General features: G+C 38.4%; 1 protein-coding gene across 1 annotated transcript in view; it reads right to left on the bottom strand.

Annotated features, from left to right (window-relative positions):
• Window positions 1-3,539: 3,539 nt before the first annotated feature.
• The window catches only part of LOC112457763 (lachesin-like), a 136,004-nt gene continuing 115,639 nt past the window's right edge, over window positions 3,540-23,904 (bottom strand). The window contains exons 4-10 of the mRNA XM_025020991.1: window positions 18,372-18,487; window positions 16,993-17,178; window positions 13,175-13,361; window positions 8,362-8,493; window positions 5,896-6,015; window positions 4,501-4,671; window positions 3,540-4,142 (exon numbers count right to left, since the gene is read on the bottom strand). Of these exons, the coding sequence (XP_024876759.1) occupies window positions 3,805-4,142; window positions 4,501-4,671; window positions 5,896-6,015; window positions 8,362-8,493; window positions 13,175-13,361; window positions 16,993-17,178; window positions 18,372-18,487 (1,250 nt within the window). The 3' untranslated portion in view covers window positions 3,540-3,804. The remainder of the gene's footprint in view (window positions 4,143-4,500; window positions 4,672-5,895; window positions 6,016-8,361; window positions 8,494-13,174; window positions 13,362-16,992; window positions 17,179-18,371; window positions 18,488-23,904) is intronic.

Raw genomic sequence — 23,904 nt, 5'->3', positions numbered from 1 at the left:
TACAGAATGTATAAAAAATGCGCGTTCTTCTCAGATTACATTTATTACAGATCAAATAGAAAGAATCGTTAGCTCTAATTTTCTTTTAATAATTTAACAAATAAAAATTTGAGGACAAAAATAGATAATGAAGTACATTCTTTAATCGATGTTAAATTTAATTTAACCAAATTTTTTTTCTTTATTGAGCACGCAACAACTAGAGAGAAGATATGTGCACGATATATTTTTTTATATACCCTGCATATTTTATATGAAGTGCGCCAAGCAAGTCTGTGATGTGCTTAAAAACTCGCCGGATTTTCCGCAAAGTGCCGCCATTATCGCTAAGTGTACATATTTAGATACAATAATATATTATTTACAATACAGGATCGATCCCTTGAACTATACAATAAAGGCATTAACGCAAACGAATGATAAAAAAATACACTTTATACACCTAATAATACATGTTCGCATTTTCATTACAATCAATTGATTTAACGGCATTCGCACGAATGTCAGTTATTCGGTTGAATAATTGACGGTAATAACGCCACATAATCGTTTAAGCTTTAAGCGCAATTAAATCAGTACGAGTTTCGCGACAAATCTCACGGGTGGGATATTTCCTGAAAGAATTCAACCGGGAAAGCGCAATTATTAAATCGCCGGCATTTTCTAGCGAGCTTTTAAGCCGAATAAATGTCCGATCTGACGAGACTTCACTATACCGTATTTATTGTCGTGCCCTCCGCTCTGCGTACGGACTACAGTATACGTCGGCTCATCTAATCGTAAAAGTGCACCGACCGAATTAAGCCACGCCAATTTGCGATAGTCGAGCGCACATTTAGCCTGCCCGACCAGTGCTCTGGTCGCGACAGATGCTCGTGGAAAGATAAAAAAGTATCGTGGAAGACGAAACGGGGCCGCAAAACGGTCGCCAGCGAAACGGGGGGAAGGGGTCAAGAACCTGAGCGAATCTCGAATAAATCTCATCTTGACAAAGCTTTTGCGTCTTATCGATCCTTTGCATTTTGTATCGATACACTTGCAATGTATTGCTGTCAACAGTAACAATGACAGCAGACAGTGATTCAGGAAATTATGTATGCACCAGAGTAACTCACAAGAGAGGCTCCATGGGACCCGTCAGATGGATCAATCAATCCACGTTATCGCACCTCGGATACTGCTCAATTACAGAAAAGCTCACGAATTTTCGCTGTCTATATATCTAAGTAGATTCTTTGCTACAAATATGGGTATAATATAAAAAAAATGTAATGTAACAAAGTAAAGATTATATTTGACATTTGTCGAGAATGAAGTTCGAGTCTTTTTAATTTTTATGCTAATCTCAATTGTTAACGTTCGTGTAAAGTAAAAGGAACAATTTATGTCCTGGAATACGTATTTATTTTCGTATCTTTCGACCCTAAGCAGCAAGAATACGTACACTGATTTGCGAGAATTCTTAACGTCGAAATTCGTGCATCGCGTAAACTTCGTGTTTATTTCGATAAAAACGTCCCTCATAAAACGAACTGATGTGAAACAATTTTTCCGATAAATAGCGTTAAAAAACAAGATTGTGTTATTCTTCAATCCGTCTATTTCGATCTACAGATTTGTTTGCTTCCTGCTTCAGCTTTTTGCGAAGGTCTGTCGAACGGTTAAATTCAATAGCCACGACGAGGTCTACACGAACTCTGCAGTATGCAGGATGTCGGCACGAAGAACTCATCTCGTGGTTCCAGCACATTCGCACACCCCTCGATGTTATCTCCTTTTTCCGAGCGTTCGCCGTGTCGATCGGGCGATGCACGAACTTGTTTGACCTGTATTTTATCTACAGTCCGATTAATCGCCGGTTACGTCTAAACGAGAGAAAAAGAGAAAGAGAGAAAGAGAGAGAGAGAGAGAGAGAGAGAGAGAGAGAGAGAGAGAGAGAGAGAGAAAGAGAAAGAGAGGTAGAGCCTCTCTAACGCACATGTGTTGACATCGTGTCGCGCATATTTACAGAGACCCTGTCGAAAGTTTCGACGCGCGGTCTTTTTGGTCGCGGCAGGTGACTACACATCCGATCGCATCTAGAAATACATTCTTATTATATCGAATAAAGGGAAGACCTATTTCTTTCTTTTTTTTTTCGTTCTTCAGCGTGGTTTCGCACCCTCCGTCTCATCCTCTCGACTCTATTCCCATCGCGAGCCTCAAGTCCTCAAACAGTGCTATAGAAATATTTGTAGAAAAAGATAGGATTTGCAACTGCACCAATTTAATGAAATAGAAGAAAAGTTTAAAACCTAATATGAAATCATTTGGTGATTTTATAACATTTTTATACAATTATATATTTTTGCATTTAATGTAATTTTTTAAATGATATTTAATTTAAAAATGTCTAAAAGATACTAGCGTATTTTCAATAGATTTTTATTTGCAAAATCTTAGAAGCACTGTCGTGAGATCTAAATGACTTGAAAGCACACACAGAGCCATTTTCTCTTCTGTATATATTTTGACCGAATTTATTCATTCCTCATTTATATTTATACAATCATCGCCAGAGGGACTGACCTACCCAGATAGGATTGTCGCGTACGCACGGCGCGTCCCTTTGCGTTACTTTTAGGCGACTAATGAAGATCCACGAGAGGTCCCTGACTGACCCCCTTTGCTTGCTTTCCTAAGTTCATTCATTAATCTCTATCCTGAATTTATAATGGCTTCGTACGTAAATGGTGTCCGATGATACGTAAGATGTTAATTCTCTTGTGAACAAGAAATTAAATCTCGCATTGATTTAACCAAGAGAGAGATGACCTACCCTGTTCTTTATGAAACATGTTTTATATGTGTTTCTACTTAAATAGTATCTTATAAACTTTCTATTATAAATATATTTGAAAGATTGTGATGCGCGATGCGCGATTGAAGTTTCATAAATCGTAATTTTACAAAGATAGATTCCTGGAGTAATTGCACGACAAATTTAATGTTTACCTTAAAAAGTCGTGATTAAAAAGATGAAAGCTGCCGGGGAATTATATAGATGATAGGGGGTAATGAAGATAATGACCAGGCAGTCGATGTCAGATTCCGTCGGAATCAGGCTTTTCTCTCCCTTAAAGAGATTGGTTTTCTACTCCTCAAAGATATTGGATTTCGCGATCGATACTTAGAGCGGAGCACGTAATCCGAGAAAGCATTTTGACATCGCAAAAAAAACGTAAAGTACATCAAATAATGATTAAAGTAGAAAGAGTCTGTAATATTCAGAGATTTCTTTATAACGATTCTCTTTAAATATATTCTGACAAGCTTTGAGAGAAAACTTTTGCCATTATATTAAGGGCAGAGATAATCGTTTCCTACAAGGCAGTTGTGTAACGTTGAATATTTCAAGATTGATTTTATTCCGGGGGAAAAAGATACGGTCACATTAATACAAAATATAAAAAACATTAAAAATTTTAAACATTTACATTGAAAATTTTATAATTTGAATTAAAAATTAAATATATACTTAATAATAAAAAAGTCTTGACCGGTAAAAGTATAAAAAACCCGCTTTAAAAAATTCACAATAATTCCAATAATGTATTAAAAATCTTGATCTAAAAAGTCTCAGTAAGTGTCTTCAGCCAAGTACGTTAGCTTTAAATTAACGTTAATTCGTCAATTCTTCTAATTCTTCCACTTGTCGCACGGAATCGAGATCTAAATCTATTCTTTGATCCGGCTCGTGGATCTTCATAATCGCCGTTTTTCTCATCATTCGTTTCATCATTCGTGAAGCTCTTCGCCGTCATTTTACAAGGTAGTCGGCAGAAGAAGTAAAAGCAAGATCGCGGACACCGAGGGATGCCTGAGATTCGCGACATTCACGACGACCCAAGGCGGCGGTAAGGAAGGCACGATGGGCCTGTCCGTTCTTTGGCCCTCCTGAGTGCTACCGGTCATAATTTGCGTGGTACCGAAATCGTCATCGCCATTGCCGGAATCGCCTTCCTCGAAACCACCCGCGTATCCTCGCCTACCATTGCTATTGTTGCTCTTCTTCTTGTTCTTCGATATCGGCTTCTTGCGCTGCCTGATATCCGTGTTCTTCGTGAGTGTCGTCGGTGTCGTCTTCGCGGAAAGATGCAGCTCTGAACAGAAAATTACAAGACATCCGCAAAATAAATCGTGATGTACGTAACAAGCCGCATATGCATGATAACAGCGTTGACAGAATTATTTGAAATGACGCTAATGTTCAGAAATCGGCCGGAGTTTTTAGAATTTATTAAAAAAATTTATTGATTTATTGATGAAAAGTAATAAAAAAATTCTCTAACCGTTTCAATATCATACGCGAAGATTGCAGAAGACCAAATATTATTTTTAAATGTTGTCGAACATATCACAGAATGCGTCACTCAGTTTTAATTAAGAACAGACCGCTGGAGAGAAAGATGGGAAACCGACAAAATACGATTTTGGATAATATCGGGGAATTCTCTGTACCTTGCAATCGCACTACACCGTCGAACTTGCCGAGCGCGTTGACGGACGAGCATACGTATCCGCCGAAGTCCCGTTTTTCCAGGGAATGGACAGTGAGATTCATTTGCCAGGAGTACTCATTCAACGGGTGCTCCGTCATTACGTATTTGTCACTGGGCAGCAGTTTCTCGCCTAAATAGAAAGCGAATGGAAATATTGCGCTATTTTTAATTGCTCGGCTCTTTAATTCGCGTGCAGCAGAATGTCGTGTTCGCCGCGGAATTCAATTTCTGCCCCGCAAAAGCGATCAAAAATACAACCTTGCAATATAGGCTGATGCGATCCGGTAAAATATTGCTCGTTTAAAACGCGTCTAATAGTAGACAATTATGTTACTACGAAACGCAACTGACGCGATTTTCTATATGGCAGTGTACCCGACTAGATTATTAAACGTTAAAATTACGTTCCAAGTACTTACGTTTCAAGCTTTAATATCCGAAAATAAAATGTTTGCTTTAACATCAAAGGCAGCTAATGCTTGGTGAAGTTCTCAGTACTAATACACCGGAGAGAAATAAATATTTTTTGCGAAAAAAATAAACAAGGAAAACATATATATTCATATCCACACTCGAGTCAATAACCTTCCGCGAGAGAAATATGTAGCTTACAAACAGCGCTTTTATGGCTTTCCAATCAGCGCGATATAAAAGACTCAATTTTTGCTACAACTGTATCAATTATTCGCGTACGTATTTTTCAATATTTGCGTATCGTTTATTGCGCGGCATAAAGTAACGCTTTGAAATCATCATCCGCGAGAAACTGTTGTCGTTAATCAGAAATTTTCAAACGCATTGATTTTCACGGGGGATTTTTATAGAGCTTTTTTTGGAGCGACAGCGCGCTTACGAGCAATTCACGAATTTACATATTTGATTAACGCAGGCGTCTGGTGCAAAAAATCTTCTCTATCTCGCGATAAAACTATAATACAATCGCGTGAAACGTATGTGTATATGTGCGCGCGCCTGTCTGCCTGGACGCGCAGATTTTCAATCTAACGCAATTCTGACTTGCAATCAATATTATTATGGTACATTGGAGTTTACGCTTTAGAAACTGATTGCAGCGATTCTATGGTTAATCAAGAGTGCAAATCTGTCGGTGTAACGTGACGAATTATGGGATGTCTGATTATACCGAGTTCAAATTTCAGAAAATTCTTGGATCAATTAATTTGACTATAAATTTAATTCGTGAGAAAATTATTTTTTCAGCGATTCAAAAAATATTTGCCCTACGAGGTTTCCAAGAACGGATCTCCACGTCAGCGAAAGAATCTGTTTTTAATATTGGATAGATAATTAGCGGGATGAAAGATTACATACGAAACACTTTGGCATTTCTTACCTGCATCTCTGTACCAAGTGTTCATAGCATGCGGCGATGCTTCGACGTAACATTGCAGCACGACGTCGCTATTAATCGGCGCAACCACTAATTGATTTGTCACCTTAACAAGAGGTGAAACTGAAACAACGGAGCATTAAATTATCGCAATTAAGAAATAACAATATAGCATCCGGTATCGATCGATGTGCGATCGGTTAGAGAACAGCACGTTACCCCGTCGTCTTTTTTTATTTCTCGAATGATTTAGCCCTAGACAAAACGTGCAGTATGCATCGTTAATATTATAATCAAAATAAAAATTAACATAATGAAAAGTATGCGTCACGTTTATTTTCAAATTTGTTCATATAAATCCTCATACTTTTTAACGCGAGATTTCTTGTCCTAATAAGATTGCGAGAATTATCTTAAGAGAATTACTTAGTTAATTAAAAAATTAGTTATGTAGTAGCAAAAAAAAAGTTTTGTGCGTTATTTAGAGACAAGCGAAATAGGGTCAGACAGAAGATAAAATAGGTAGAATACGAAATAAAGTGAAAAATGCATTTGGAATCCCAAAGGAGACCGCGTGCTGCTCATTCAAGAATTAACTGGTTGCACCGCACTTTGTGCACGGGCGCCACCGCCGGTGGGTTAATATTACATTTCGTAAGCAGCAAATTAATGCGAAACCCTTTGCGCTCAAATATTTACACGACCCGCGACGACGTGGATAAATCGTCAAGCCCGCCGGTTAATTTTGCAGTAGCGCGCGGCCGGAAGTTTCGCGCGCGAGAAAAACGTCCCTGCGCAAACGGACTTCGGGGATTGATAAAGTTTTCATTTGCGAATGCCGTTAACCAAATTGCATGGTGATTTTTTAGCCTCCCGATACGCGCGGCGTATAGCGTTGCGAACAATGCGCGCATTCCGGGTAATTCTATTGTTTCTCCCAGAAGAATGTTATTGGCATACTTTTCGCAACAGTGTTGTCTTTCAGATGATGAAACTTTTGATTGCTGAGCATTAAAACGGAAAATTTTATTTATGCGTTATTATGCGACATTTAAAGAGAATATAAAAACAGGATAGCGAAATAAATATATAGAAACAAACATAAAAGTTTATCGAATTATGTACAATGTTAATAATCGAATAACTAAAAAATATTCGTGATAATATATTAATAATAGAATCTCTTGTTCCGTGTCGTTCAGTGTTAATGATGTTGCACAAGCTGGTATTAAATGAAAACTTTCAATTGGAAATTACGTAACATAGATATTGAAAAATGTTTTGAAGTTTGACTCAACCTCATTTCTCATTTAAAATCTCTATCGATGTATTCCTAGCCACAGCGCCCTATAGTAGGGTGATAGTTTTACCACCGATATTGAAGATGCATTAATAATCGACACGGTTCTCATCCTAGTAATTAAACTACATTACATATAAAGTACATCTACAAAAGGGCTTGATATAATAGAAATAAAAAGGCCGTATTTTAAAATTCATGATTATCAAGATAAAATTTTTCATGATTTCATGATATTTCTAAAAAAATTCCTTACACTTTTTCAAATTTTATTCTTCGAAAAATATAGAATGAGAAATTTTAGAATATTGCAGAATGCATAGATATAAAAAATTCTAAATAAGGTGTAGACTTTCTCAACATTTTTGAAAAGTGTTTTAATTCATATAAAAAAATCTAAAAAATTTTCTAAAAAGTTATACATTTATATATCAGTTCTGAAACATTATGTGAAAAATTAAAAAAAAATTGTTCACTAGAGTATACTAATTGTATACGAATTGTTTACACAAAAGGAAATTGAATTCTGGGAATGTTATGTGAATTTTAAGAACCTTTATACATATATAAACAAATTTTAAATTAATAAGCAACTGTAAAAATATTACGATCTATAAAATTCCTTTTTTAATATTTTTGTGCAGATTTGGAAGATATATTATAGTTTTTCGATATAAAAAGTTATTCCAAGCACACGTTGCTTCACCGATATTATAATCATTATATACCCCGTTTAATTAAATAATTAATTAACGCTCTCATCTTTATCCGTCCGTCTTGTCGCACGTGAACTTGCGAAGGGTGGTTACAGGCGAGTAATTATGCAGTATAACATAACAGGACGGACCTTCAACGTAGTAAGTTTTAGAACCAAAACTTAATTTTTGGACAATCGCGTTTCGCCGTAATTATCATTCAAAATTGTAATATGCTATAGCTTTTACAAATTACAAATAACATTTTACTTTTATTACAAGAAATTAAAGCTTTCATGATTTATTTCGTTAAAGTGCGTGATTGACGGTGTCTATAACCATTGCTTGACAATCGTGGAAGGCACGGAACAACCGGAATGATGCTCGGACGTTCCGCTCTGCTGTATTCAGTATTCAACATGACGACGACGGGGCGACGGTTAATTAATGTCCGCATCGCGGCGCGATACCTACAGTGAACATCGACGGAGTAACGCTTGCTGACCGTCGGCGGCACATTGTTGCTGGCTATGCAGAGATACGTGCCCATCTCTTGCCGAAGCACTCCCGTCAGTTCCAGTGTCTCGCCGACGAAAGTTTTCAGTGCTGCAACCGAGAAGATCAATATTTAGCATTTTTCCGCGCATAGGTATATCTTCTCTGTGCAAAATATTGTCCCGAGAGACGAGGTAATCCGTAATATTTTTTTCAATCTTTCTTTCTTTCAATTGCAAAATTTATAGTTTTGCATTGTATTTTTAATGACATTAATAATTTAGCATGTGGTGCGCAATTTATGCATATGCTATTCCAATAACTTCAGTATGATAAATAAATTCCGATAAAGTTTACTGAGATTTGCGTTAAATGTGTATTTGATGCGCGTGGTCGTCTACATAAAATCGCTGGCGTGATTTTCATATGAAAATATATTTTCAACATAAAAGCTTGGACGGAATTCATGTGAGAGAATTGTTTGGGATGTTACGTTGAAATTTTATGGCATATTACTAGAATCATCAGTCCCGTTAAGAACGAAAAAAGTATGAGAATTAATATTGTGTAGAAATTTTGCATCAGCGTTCCCAGCCTTTTCAGCGTTAATTATTTCGAGCAACAGCTTTTAACAACTAAGAAATCCGACGTTTGCGACTAATTATGAATAATGAAAATAATAAGAAAAATCAAAATATTTTAATTATTAAGCCCGTTCCACACTCTCTTTAATTATTAAATATATTTAAAAAATAGTGTTTTTTAACTTATAAATAATTAAAATAATACGTACGTGTATCTTGCTGTTTCAATATATTTGCATTTATAAATATTACATATGTAGAATAGTTCTAAAATCACGCGGTTTGCTAAAAATAAGGACATGCTTTCTGTATCTCTTTTGGTATAAGATTTCAGAGTCGTCTCCTTAAGAATCATTAGTCTTAAAAAAAAAGATTACATTTTTTATCAAACGCTCTAATTGAATCAACAGCTAAGTTATTTCCAACTTTCGCGCATCCCCGGCACTTTTTCGTCTCTATTATCCAATCAATATAAAAAAAGCTCGCGCGAAAACCGCTGCTTAAATTTCCACGGGATACAATCAGCCGGGGTTCATTATTCCGACGATCGTCGAATTTCGAGCGTCGTTACCGGGAATGCGTTGTAAAAGTTTACAGCGTATATCCAGTCCCGCAATCCCGGGAACGTCCGCTCGCCGTTTAATCGGCGACGCGGAGAAATCACGTCGTCCCGAACAACGCATCCGCGAAGTGAGGAGATTTCGATTGCCAACTTGGACGATTCGTTTCTCTTACGCCTTTACACTCCCCCCTCGCGACATGCGGAGGAGCTAGCAGCAGAGGGAGGAGACTTTACGACCATATCGCTCGTTGCGCTATCGTTCGTTACCCTCCTTCGTCCTTCTCGGGTGGATCTCTCCTTCGGAAGTCCTTCCCGCGTTTAACGAGTGTCACCCCCGGATGTCCTCCAGGTGTCTATTTTTACGACGCTTCGGAGATCAGGCTGACACGCGGGTGAGCGAAGGGGGACGAAAATGGCACGAAGCGGCGATTACGATCGGAGAATTTCTTCTTTTATGTCTGTTCTTTCTCTCTACCCGCCTCGCAGCTTCTCTCGAGCTTTCCCCCCTTTTTTTTCCTCGCGCGGAAACTCGACTGATCTCTCCAGCGAGAATGACACTAAGAGGACAGGTCGTCGGGGATTCGGAGATCTTTCCGGGCGAGATCGCTGCTTGTACACGGAATGTACTTCGCGTATAGCGGATCTGGGATTATCAGGGTGACGTGGGCGGATTGCTTGTAAGAGCGGTCAATAAGTGCACTTTAACTCGCGAAGCGGGTACGACAAGCGGGCTCCTCTCGTCCTCGTCCTCGACCTCGTCGCGCGGGGGTCGTTAACCCTTGTAAACTTTAATCCTTCGGGTAGGATTAATCGCGAGGACGAGTTCGCTTGAAGTTTATGGAATCTAGAACGATTCTTCTACAATTTCTCTTAATCCGCGGGAGGCGCTAAGTAGATCTTTGTACGTTATCTCTCACGTCAATGTGAAATTCCCTCGGCGTTCCCTATTCGTCTCCACAGAAACGAGGAGACACGCACGATAACGAAACGGAGGGTGGCACGAGATTTCGCGTAGGGCGCAATACGTATTTATCGATTTATTTATTTTGTGATTAAACTTGAAGCAGCAACGCGCGTCGTAATAATTTATGGTTTTAGTCGTTATACTCTTCCCTCCTCCGCGCGTGCATTGTGGGGGAGCGTGCTTATGTATTTGCCGCGGGGTGTAAATTACCGTTCGCGCTGTAATTAATTACCGAGGGGCCCGAGTAAGCGCAAGAGACGATCGATTATTCCGCGCTGATGCGCCCCGACACTTTATCGTCCCGACACTTTTCCAGCCGCGTCGGCACGGCCGTCTTAATTAGAGAATCGACGTAATCGCGGCACCGTCTTCTCGGGAGCTTTATGCGTATCGCTGACTCCCCCTCGAGTTTAATCCCATCTAACGGCGTGAAAAGAGTGGATATTATCAATAATGCTCATAAAAAAAAAAAAAAAAACAATTGCGCCGCTTCAATCCCGTAACTGCAGGAACTTTTTATCTTTACGCAAAGGATCGTTTTTATTCGTTATTTATTAGCGATAAAATCAAATGTCGCTCTCGTATTTTGATAATTTTGTTACAAGATAAACGATGACATAGCGCGCTCGACGAACTTTTCTCTGGAATCAGATTCTGATTTCCTGTTTTAAGTATTCTATTATTTCTTATAATGAAATTTATATATATTTGCCATTTGTACAGCTTCTACGATACTTGCATTATTCAATAAATTAAATATCAAAGCGTCCAATTAATTAAATTAGTATGTATTTGATAATGGCAATAAATCAACGACGCAGTTCGGTAATAAAGGTAAGGTGATCGGAAATGAGAAACCATGTCGGCATGCACGAGCGTTACCTATGACCCTGTTTCTGCAATACGTCCGCTTTGCAGTCAGAATTCGCCGTTCAACGTGCATCCCATACCAAGTCAGATGTCAACACTTTGAACGTTATGAATCCTAAACTAATGTCAAGCTCTAAACTTTAAAATAACTCCGAACTCTCTGACCAATTCCATTTTAAAATAACAAATAAGCAGAATTGTTTTCAAAACTCCGAAAGAACATATCTTTTGCAGACATTTATATATTCTATAAAAACTAGGTTAATTGTTGAATTTTTCTAGTTGTTTTTGCAATCTATGCTAAAAGTACGTGCTTCATATTATTATTCATACTTTCCTTTTAATGCCTACTCGACAGTTCAATTTCTCTAAATTTACACTCGACTAGCATCGAATGCTTGATCAAACAGCAAGATTTTTTGCTGGATTATTATTTTAATAGAAGTTAAATAAATCGCTGTAATAACAAACTTATGTACTGTGATGAAAGACTTAATTAATACATAATCAGAGTGTGTTTCTGCTTTGTACACAATATTATCGAACCGTTATTAATTAGGATTATTATGATTAGAGACATTATATCAAATTCCGTTTGATTAAATCGTAAATGAAAATTCAAGCGTGAGCCTAATACTGTTTTTACATCTCGAAAACGTCGCACGCATCAAGCGAACACTCGTGTGTTATTATTATTATTGTTGTTATTCCGTTGAAATCAATTAGTATTATTAAAATCAAAAATATAAAATTATTAACGAATGATTAAAGGGAAACATAATTGGCTACATGATATTCGGGTTACGATAAAATATGAGCTGAGGAATTCATTAGAATGCACAGAGCATTTAACAAAATAATGTATTTAACAATATAATTTAAGGTAAATTTAGTACTACAAACTAAATGTAATCATCTTTGTGTAATACAACGTATCACTATGTAGAGCGTTTTCCCCGCGGAATTCGCAAAACTTTTTGCAAGTATTAATTAAGGAAAGTTTTGATCCTAATTCCGCATATGATATCAGGCTCATAAGGAAGAGCGTGGGTACGCTCTGTTTTTAGAATATCCTGTGTTTAAATAAATTCAGTTTACATTGTACCCATTTCGCGTATCTCAGACGGTCGTAATTTGCACTGTTTGACTCTGTTATTATTCCGACGAAATATATATATACAGTCATCTTGCCAAATGCGTTCGTGAAACATGCGGTTTCAAAGGAATCTCGGATAACTCGATTTTACGAGAATGCCGAGTTCTGCGAATGTAATGCGATTCAAAGCTTATTCTAAAATATCAACGGTAAGTGAATATAAGTTCATCAGAGCATGGACTGCACAGCGGTTTGCGTGTTACATTTTGAATTTGGCATACCCCGAATCTACTAATGTACGTATCCACTAATGTATGTCTATTGAATGCCTCTCACAGTGATGAATGTTAATTATCATTTACGGTAATGATATCGAGCGGCGTAGGCCTCGAATGCATTTCAAATTTAGATCTGATTTATCGCGATTCCGCATTATTATTATTACTAAAATAATATAATATAATAAAAGAGATGATCCTCCCCCTCTAAGAGGGGGGATAATTTTTAATTATAGAAAATCTGCGTTTTTGTTCTTCGCTCTTTTGTGAAAATTAAATTCCTCATTTATTTTTAATATCCCTGATAAAAAAAATTCTCGGTACTAAAGTTTAAAAATATATTTTAAATTTTATTTTTGGAACCAACGTTGCATCATTCAGATAGAATCTCGCAGATAAGAAATCGCTTTCGAAAGCGACTCGGAAGTACACGCTTACATTGTTTCTGCCCATCTACCCTGAGGATGATGTTGCGGCCGTCCTCTCGTTTCCAAGTGACAATAGGCTTCGGCGAACCAGTGGCGACGCATCGCAATCTTATATTGCCTCCTTCGTTAGTGACCATACCGTCTGCGGACTCGTCGTCCATTATATCGGGCGGTATCACTACTTCCATGTATCCCATCTGGAACAAGGAAACATCAAAAGATTGTCGCATATCGTGGGAAACTTTAGATTTAAGCTTTTATCATTGCAACCTTGTTATATATGTTGTAACGTGGAATTTTTTTTTAGAAATAAGAATACACACAAACGATATAATAAATTGCTGTTTAACGAGAACTAAATTACACCAGCAGTCTTTGACAGAATTTTATAATTAAAATTAATTAACACCATTAATCTTTTAATTTTCTATCATATCGGGATTATTCGTCTTTTTATTTAAAATCGCTCTCTAAACTGTATATCAAGGTATATCGAATATTACAAAAGAGCTTCCGTTATCGCGCTCTTTGTGCAGCAGCAATCTGAATCATTTCATTATTAAAACTGTTCCTAGCAAAAGGATAAGAACAGATTAATTGCATTTTGATGTACTATGAACGCGAAGATCAAAGAGTTAGAAAGAATTCCTTCTTGCGGAGTAAACAGCTCGTAGAAAGGTCATACTAAGGCCGTCCGCGCAAAGATAAGGCTCGGACTACTCACCGGAAAAAAAAGTACATTGTTTTACGGTCCCGAGCACGTACACGATGAGGGTATCCTCGCACGGGTATAATGTGCAGGAGTATAGAATTTACTGGACGAGAAATGGTGCGCACGTAGCCTATCCAATTCGATGAAACGAACATGCAAGGAAATTTATGGTTTTAGGCGAAATAAAATAAACACCGGCTCGAATTTGCACCTTTTATCACACGAGTTTTTTATTTTATTTTATTTGGTAAACGTGCTTCGTTCTCTCATTATTATACAAAGTAGAGCCAGAATGAGCTCTGCATCCGCCATAATAATATTTTAATATTGCAGTAAAATATCATTTAAATATCGTAGTTAATATTGCTATAACGGTAATATAGTCCGAAATGTGCAAACGTAAAATGTTCACATATTTTATTACATGTAAACGCGTGAATAGATCAAACATAAAATTCCCTGATAATTGACAAAATCGAAATTCCAGTTGCGTTTAATTAGAGAATAAAAAGTTATTGTTTTACAATGTGTTGCGTGTTACAAAATAACAATGTCGAGCAACAATATGATATTTCTGTTGCCTCATATTTCTCAGCAATCCTTTTATACAAAACCACTTAAAAAGAAAGTAATTAAAAGCTGTTTTTAATTATAAGAGTATAAAAAAATAATGCTAATAAAATATTTCTTTATCAAATTTTATTAACTAAAAAATAATTTATATATTTAGAAATTTATATAAATTAAAAAATTCGAATTTGTTTTTTCTAACAAAACAATGTTTAAATACAAAAATAATGCAATTTATTTCATAGTTTTATAATTTTTCAAGCACAAGTAAAAATCTTATTTAATCTACAAAATTTAAGCTAAGATGTTTACAAGAGCAAAATGTTTTAATCTTGTAAAATTCAAACAGAACGCATATTATTTATAGAAATTAACAACAATCCGGTATAGTAATAAGTACAAGACCGTACGCGGTATTTATTATCTCGCACGTGTTTGACGCGTTCAGCATTAACTTCATTCACTGTCAGGCCGGAAATATCGTGTCGTCGCCTTGCGAGAAACGTCAGCCGGTATAAACCGTGCTAAAGTGTCACGTGGTTGTGTAAAAAAGACGTCGTTTTACATCCCTGAGCACGTACCGGCGGTCGCCGGTGTGTTATGGGTTAATGTGAAATGTGAATGTAGGTCAAATTTACTGGTCGTGGTGCGGTGCACATGTCCCGCGGAATTCAATGCGACCGGGAGAGCGGGAAACCTTCCGATGCAATATATGGCCCTACAGCGAGATAAAGGTCCCAGAGTGCTCGTCGCAGTGCAAGTAAGACAAATGATAAGTGTGAGTGGGATAACGCGAATGTGTGTGTGTGTGTATGTGTAAAAAAGAAAAGAGGATAAAGAAGATAAAAAATGAATAGGAGATCAGAATTTTCTAAGGACAATCAAATATTATGCACAGAGATAAGTTTTAATCGGTTAATACTATTTAAACTGGCTACGATAATTTTATATTTAGCGTCTTTTATAAATTAGCCGATGTAGACGAATTTCTGAAAGCTTTATTAACAATGTTGAAATATTTATATAGCTTGAGCGCTTTCTTTTTTATTTTTACATTTTAATCGATAAAGATTCTTTTTTTAATTTTCTTGCGAGCGCCGGTTTACGAAAAAAATGTAGTAATAGTCTGGTTTATTTAGCAGATAGGCATCCCTACTGGATAAGACGGCGATGTAAGCGCGATAAATAATTTCATCGTCAATCGACGGCATAACACTCGGCTCGGGATTTAAGAAGCGATGTTGGGATGTTTCGAACGACCGATCTGAGAACCTCGGGAAAACAGTCGCCCGAGGCCGTATGCACACCTGCTGCACTTCTACGTCGGCAATAATTTTCCGTGCGTCTTCTCAAATGTGTGTGTGGCTTGCGCTGTACCAAAAATCTGCATAATTAAAATGACGCAACGTCGCGTTGCGACAATTTCGTTCCCTATTTCACTGACCGCTATACAATTTCCTCTTTGCGTGAATATTACGTGTTTATGTTGAACGCTCCTTTTCTCTCCCTCTCTTCTTCTAGCCGGTAATGTTGATAAAGTTGTATGAACAATGTTGACAACATGAATAAAAATTACCTCGAGGTAATGTACGTTTCCGTTTGTCTGATTGTGAATTCTTTTCTCCAATGCTCCGCACATGCATTTTAAGTAAAACGTGTTTTATGTCAAATTTGAAACGTTCAAAACTTCCGAAATATTTTACATTTCTATTAATTTTATACTTATATTTATAGACACACTTGTGACGACTGTTTTCCATTAAAAAAAGATAGTTATTATAAATTCAAGAACACGTGAGTCTTTAAGAACCTGGGGATAAGCTGCCCTCTAATATTAACAACTTGAGATTTTCCACTTTAAATAACGTAAAAAAAAGGTCCTTGCTCCTCGACTCTGAATTGCAGCTGCAGCGGTAGGCCGATATTACAACCGATATTGCACCGCAAAATAATGGTCGGAGGGTCGAAGAAAAAGCGCGCGTTAAAAAGTTATGGTCGGGCTTGTGTATGGAATTTTAAAAATTCCGCCGGACGGATCCGACGAAATTGCGCGAAACTTCGATCTTTTTAATCGAATTACGTTCGCGCGGCGCGACGCGGCGCGGGCGCTTTGTCGATGGAAATCGATAGAGCCGCGTGTGTAACGACCTCCGTGCACGCGGTTCGAACGTGGGAACGCCGTCGAAAAATAAAGCGTCGGGTGGAAGGTAAATGGAAATTAATTTAACAGAGATACGTTGTTATTGCGAATGCGCGTTGCAACAGCGCGTTTCAACGCGCCGCATTAATACCGTTTGAAGCGACATTTGCGGTATTTCGAAAAATGCGGGTACCCGTGTCATTAAAATAAAAAAGAGTAGGAAATAATGAGAAGATGCGTGCGCGCAAATACGCGGGGATACGAAAAAGCGTAGCATCATTTAAAAAAGAAATAAGTTAGTGATTTTTAATTACATCACAGTACTACATCGCTCGTTCTACAACGTGTACCTTTGTTCGAGTTGAGCATGTATAAACATTTGAGATAGTTAACTTTAGAGTCTCACCTGACTGCGCATAGGGTCGGTATTGACTTGACACATGTAGGTACCGGAGTCGTTTTTCTGGACATTCGACACGTGCAGTTTCCACGTGTTGTGCCCGTTGTGCGTGACGGATAGTCGGTTATTGTGCGCTACCATGTGCGTGTGTATCGCCAGAATCGCTCGGGAATCCGATTTTATCCAGGCTACCTGAAACACCGGAACAGGATTTTATTTCTCGAGATTTATTCTTCGAAACGGGAATTAACTGAGTGCTTTGCTAATCGAAAAATACGGATAGCCGCTTGAAAATCTGTGTGATCAGAGAATAAAATAAATGCAATACATTATAGCTAAATTATTATTAGCGTATAATTAAATTTGCGGTTCCATTTGATACGTTATTAAAATCCAATGAAATAATAATAATAATAATAAATAATGAAAGATTGACGAAAATAATTGAGAAAAGATAAAAATATGAAATTTCATCAAATCAAATATATAAACTTATCTAAAATTTACCTACAACGCTCGCATCACCATTCGCAGTAGTCACAAACGGATATAGTCAGACTCATGGAAGAAACGAGTATTTGCAAATAAAATTGAACGTACAATGTGCAAATTTAGATTGTCTTATTGACACACTGTTAGAAAATTTTTGTAGTTTTGTTAAAAAAGGTCCTTGTGTTAAAATTTTTGTGTAAAATAATTAACACATACATGTGTAGATTTAACATATGCCTGTTATGTTAATTAAACTTAACAAATTTAAAATGTAAAATTATTAAAATAATTTAAAGAATATGTTGAAGTAACACAATTTGAACGTATTTATTAAATGTGTTAAAATTTACAGAAAAAGGGTGTTGATTTTACTTTATAATAGAAGTGGGAATAAAAATTTACAGAAAAAAAGTGTTGATTTTATCTTACAATCTTAACTTCAACATAAAAGTTATGTTAATTGTACACATAATTAACCTCAAATTACGATCAGAATTACATTTCCTTTCTGTCGAAATATTTTAGTATCGGTGTTACCATTTAACACATCCATATTACGTTAAATTAACACAAAAATTTGAGTGGGCTGTTTGGGACATGTAATTTATATTATATTTAACACAAATTTTCCAACAGTGCAGATATAATTTTTCTTGCTCCTCGGTAAAAATACAAACTTTCATGGAAATACTGTGCGTCATATTTATTATATACTTGAAGAGGATGTTTAAAAGACACTGCTACATCTCTTTAATCTCGATGTATGTACGTTTTATAATAGATATACATTGCACTTTTTTCAACGTTTCTCTTTAACGTTCAACGTGCTACGAGCGGTAGTTCTTTTTTACGACAGTGCATGGAGAAAAATTATTTGAAAAAGAAAGTCGTACCTTGTACGATTGCAGATGATTAACGACGCAGGTGAAGAAGACGTCACGACCTTGAATCACCGTGTGATTTTCCAAAGGAGCTAAAAACTCGGGCAAAACTTCTGGGGTGATTTGGCCTGGAACATCACAACAATGTGACACGTTAATTACTTTACGTCATTTTTTCCCCTCTCAATAAAACGATTTAATTATTTATCAAAGAGAGACATCGGTGGAATATATATATATATATATATATATATATATATACACATAGTACAAATTATTTTTTATGGATGTATAACAAAAACTTTCGAATGTTTGATATGAAAAAATAAATTAAAATGTTATAAAATATTTAAACGACAATGACACACGCACATATAGGCAATATAGTAAAAAATAAAAAAAAAAATGTTTACTGCCCTTACAAACAATTTCAACCCTTCGTCATCGATAAACGAGAAACAAAACAACGCATTTTGCGTTGCGTGTCGCGCTCAGCCCTTTTCAATCTCGCCGGATATCACGACGAGATGATCGCGTCGCGCGCGTCGCGCTTGGAAAAATACGATGCGCCGCGAATGCTCGAAAAAAAAAGAAAAGAACGAACGCGCACGGCATCGTCGACGAGTAGTGTCTCGTGGAATGCACAGCCGCGATTCGAAGTGCATGCATGAGCGAGCAGCACGCCGTCGATTAGATATTCAAGGCGGAGGTCGAGGATGGGTAGCATCCCTTGCCCCTCCCCTCCGGATTTCACCTCCGCGCCCTCCAGCCGGTCTGCAAGTGCAGAGAGCCACCCCATATTCTCGTATCGAATTCTTGTATGCGTTCATGCAAGAAGGGCGATAAATGGAAAAATTCTTGAATCTCGCAGTCGTAATCCAGACACCGGCCTCGGTTTTCATGGGTCGGTTTTACGATTACCATGGATCAGCCGATCTATCCTCTCACCCACTGCTGGCTCTTTGCCCCCTCAATTTTTTTCTCTCGCTTCTCCACGCTTTCGTTCCGCTCTCTTTCCCGCCCGACCCTTGCCGGCTTTTATATTAACTACTTAAATTTAATTTTCGCTTCATTGAAAAAAGCTGCGAGAAACTCCTCGGGAAAACATGGTAGATTTATCAGAAGTAATAGCCGGGCAAAGAAGTAAATAGCTACAACGCATCAAATAAAATATGTTTTAACACAAATTATAATTTCTATTGCTACACTGCATTTATGTGATAATTGTCCGTAAGATATCTTTTATTGCTTTTCTTTGAGGTATTTAATTAAATTGCTCCTCTTCCTTCTTACAATGAATAATATTCAGATATTTTAATTCCGAAATATGAAATAATAGAAAAAGTTTCATTAAGAGAAAGTAGATCTTCTGAAAGGCTCAGAAGTGTTCGTAGCGCAACTGAATATCTATTCAGTATTTTTCTCTTATAGTCTCTTATTCTCCCTCTGCCTAGTCCTCTTTAATGAAGAAACTCTAATTTTACGTTTAATTTTTCATAAAGGTAAGTTCTTGTAAGCGGCAAAAAGTTCTTGTATGCGTGCATGCGTTCGCGCGCATGAATGCAGGGCAAAGAGAAAGAAAGAAAGAGAGGGAGAGAGAGCGCGCACAAGGGAGCGAGAAAGGGACAGAAAACATAACGCGACTATATAGTATGCCGCGCTTTTATTGCGCTGGAATTTCATTCCAGGTCTAATTGTAATCAGCGAGGTGTAATTCTAGCAATTTGTCGTAGGGATATCTAATTAATTAGGTCCTTTCGCGAGCGGATAGGACCGGCGCTACACAAACGCTCGCGCACGGTCTGCCATCTCCTCGTTAATTACGCCGTGCGCAGGATGGAATTTTTCATCGGAATTATCACGCACCATCCGCCCAGGAAATTAAGATCGCCGCGATGTTCACGGTTGCACTGCGCCGGAACCAACTTCGTTTTTCTTCTCATTTTAGACGCCGTTAGATCGTTTTGTTTACGCCAACGTGAGGTGGAATCGCGCCGCCGGGCATCCTCTTGCGAAAATACGTAGTCTCGGCGCGATATTGCACTGGCGAAATTGTTCTACCAGGTACATTTATTAGTCTGATCTACGTTTATTAGTCGATTTTATCGCTTATCGTTTCGAAATAAAATTAATATGTAAATTATATAACTCTTTCAACGATTATTTTCGACGATCACATAGAATGGTAGAAAGTGGAGACAAACGGAGTTTGTAAGTCCATTTCTGACACTAATTCTTCTACGAGCAACTGCGAGAACTAATAAAATCGTCGGGCGTTCTTGCCGCGCAATAAGCACTCGCGAGCGTTAATAAAATGGTTATGCAGCATCTGAAAGCGACCTTTCGCGAGCGGTGTATTAAAGGCGATTATAAAAGTCACTGGGCGTCGTCACTCCCTCCTAATTCAAGAGACGGAACGGAATCCTCGAGACCCCGTCGGACGGCTCCTCCGGCGATAGACTTGGGATGAGCAGTATCCGGTGATACCCCGGGCTTTATCCCGGGAAAACGACGGTAAGCCACCCATACAATGGCGGCCGCGGAGCCGTACGCCGATTCAAAGAGTTTGGATTTTGCTGGCCTTTCTCCTCCGCGGCCTGAGAGAAATCCTATATCGTTGAAATCGCGAATCTAAAATGTGCTCCCTGGCCGAACGGTCTCTCGTTCGGGCGAGATAACGGAATGTTCCCGGGCCGAAATGATCGTCAGCCCTGGGAAAAAGTCGCGCGATATGAAAATCTCCCTATCGCTGTGTTACACACATATCTTAGGGTATACTTCGTAATCGTCCGGAATGCGCAGATCTGTTCAACGTTTCCGTTCCCAAGTTGTGTCAGAAAGCGCGGCTTCTCACGCAAAAAAAGTGACGCTTTGATAATATCAAACAGGCTTTCTTACTTAATGTAGTTACGCAATCGTGAACGATGTCTCCTAAAATAACGCTCCATTATTGCTATTGCTAAAAAAAAATAAGTTATCAAGAAAGATAAAAAAGTAGTTTTGGAGATTTTATTTCGTGTATTCGCGGCAAATGAGAACAGCTGGGAGAACAGTATGACCTCACGCGAGAAAGATGACGCTTTTGACAATGTGAAATTGACTTTGCTACTTAATTACAAGACGTTTAAGCAACCACGGTGGTTCATGAAACAACGCTTCGCTGTTTGCTAAGAAAATGAATTATCAAGAGGAATTGAGCGGGAGGGGGACTTTTGGAGATTCCATTTCATGTGATGTTCAGCGAACGAGGACGGCTGGGAGCAGCAAGAAACGCGACACGCTCGAATGCGTATGCTAATAGGCAGACGTGCTCCGGGCAAAAGCGACTATTAGCGTGGGTATAGCGACAATGAGCCGATGTCATCAAAGAAACATTTGCGCCTGTCACAGCGAAATTATTTCGATACCTACGCAACTCGCGCGCGCTCAAGCAAGCACGATACAAGCGATTGAGAGCCGACAGGAGTAACGAAGAACGTTTGTTCCTCACAAAATTAACTTTCGGCTTCGCAATATTAAGTTTCTTTCGGTTTTAAATTAAACGTGGATTTTTGTCTTGCAAAAATTTGACTGTAAACTGAAATACTCCCATTTTTAACATTTAACTTTTGGGTTCTGTTTATGTTCTTCACATTTTATACTACTGCCTATTTAAGTTCTTATCCTACTTGTTTTTCTTTTGTTCTGCATTTTGTCCCCTTGAGATCAAATTATCATCTTTTTTTTTACAGGTAAATATAGCTAGCTAGCTAGCTCCTACATCTTTTTCATTTTCTTTTCATGTTCTTGTAATTATCCGAACTTATCGGAATGAAATCTTGCACATACGCAACAATAAAGTGATATTAATATCGTAGTATTTAAGTTTGTTACGAAATTGAGTCTACCCGAGATTAATTGAACATTGAAGTTTTTCTACTGTGTACACACTCCAATTATCGATGTCGCAATATTGGAACAACCTCTATTTTTCTTAATTCGGTCTCGAGTACCTATGGCTATAAAAACTCGCGACTCGTGGTGAATCTGAAACCCCCCGTGTATAATGTAATTGAACAAAAGTTCTGTTTTAATTAAAAAGAGAAGAGGTAGCCGGGCCGAAAGGACAATCGAGAACAGGCGGTGGTGGCGACTATTCGGGGCGGCGGGGGGAGGGGGAGGAAGACAGCGGAATTACTCCGTATTTCCGCGAGGATTAAACGTTCGGCCTTTTTGTTTTTGCTCAAATGTTCCGGATTTTCAGATCGCGGCAGCTCGGAGAGCTAACTCGAAAAATTCCACGGATTCTTGCACGACGAGCGGAAGCGCGCTCGCGAGTTCGCTCGATCCGCGTGTGTTCTCCACCGGAGGGTATATTGCGTAAGACAAAGAACGCGCGAGGGAAACGGAGGCGGAGGGCTACATCACGTGTCGCGCGCGCGGACGACGACGGAATCTTTACGGCAAACACAGAACGCCGAAGGGATTACGCGCAAGAGTTTCGTTAAAAAGTTCCCGGTAACGAAGGATTTACGGCCGTGCGAGACGAAGGTGGCGTGTAAAAACGCCGCCGGGACGCTCTCGCTGAGGCGCGAGAGAAGAAAGGCTGAGCGAAACACGGCAAAGTCCGCGTTTAAATGGAACGAGATCGCACGTGACCCTGCGTAAATTCAGGGATACCGTCGGTGCAGCGCGAAGTAATTTAAAATGGGGATTGTAAACCCACCTCCCTCAGGATCGCGTCCTCCTCCGCCTATTGTGATACGTATCAAAATTACGCATTATATCTCATAACTCGAGCGCGAGCACGTGTTCTCCCGAAACAAAAGTTAGCTAAAAGTTTAATATTGGGCCCGTGTATTAAAATGAGCTTGAAATGCAAAGATGATAAAAAATCAATTTCACATTACTCTCGAGCGAATCATGGTAGGTAGAAGGTAGGTGGGAGGAGCCAAAGACAGTTTCAGACGCATACAGACAAATGTATTTAAGTGTGCGACGCAAGAGGATCTTCTCCCGATGAGGGAGAGGCACGGCTCTCCTCTCTCTTCGAGATACTTATCAGATCGGAGCACGCGCCTATTGATTTTGGCTTAAATGGGGAATCCGCCGGTAGATAGAAGTTAGAGAGAGCCGAGTCTAAGAGGAAGAGCAAGCTGCACTCCCTGATAATACCCGCGAGTTTCTCTCGTAGACGAGCGTCACTGTACGTCGCTATATGCCGCCGTAAAAAAAAGGAAGCGTGCGTAATTGCGCAATTAAGGGCGTGATTACCGAACGCTTGATGAAAATACGTCGCAGATTAGTACCGGGAAAAAAGATAAAGCGGCTTGTTCTCCAAGGAATTTGGCGGTAAACGAGAGTGTGGATCGAATGTCTAATAGGGGTTTGAAGCAAAATCGTGGAAAAAAAGAAAAGAAATAAAATACAAGATAGGTAACAGTAATACAAATAATCTTCATAAATAAAAGGTACGGGATTCTTTCATATAAATACCCCACCCTCGCTATTATTTTTAAAAGATTGAATCTGTCTCTAATCGGCTCATTATCGGTGCGTCGGGAAA

Source organism: Temnothorax curvispinosus, unplaced genomic scaffold, assembly GCF_003070985.1.
Source record: "Temnothorax curvispinosus isolate PA1 unplaced genomic scaffold, ASM307098v1 QBEX01000740.1, whole genome shotgun sequence".
Taxonomy (NCBI): domain Eukaryota; kingdom Metazoa; phylum Arthropoda; class Insecta; order Hymenoptera; family Formicidae; genus Temnothorax; species Temnothorax curvispinosus.
Note: the sequence above shows the minus strand (reverse complement) of the source record. Positions and strands in the feature narration are given on the sequence as shown.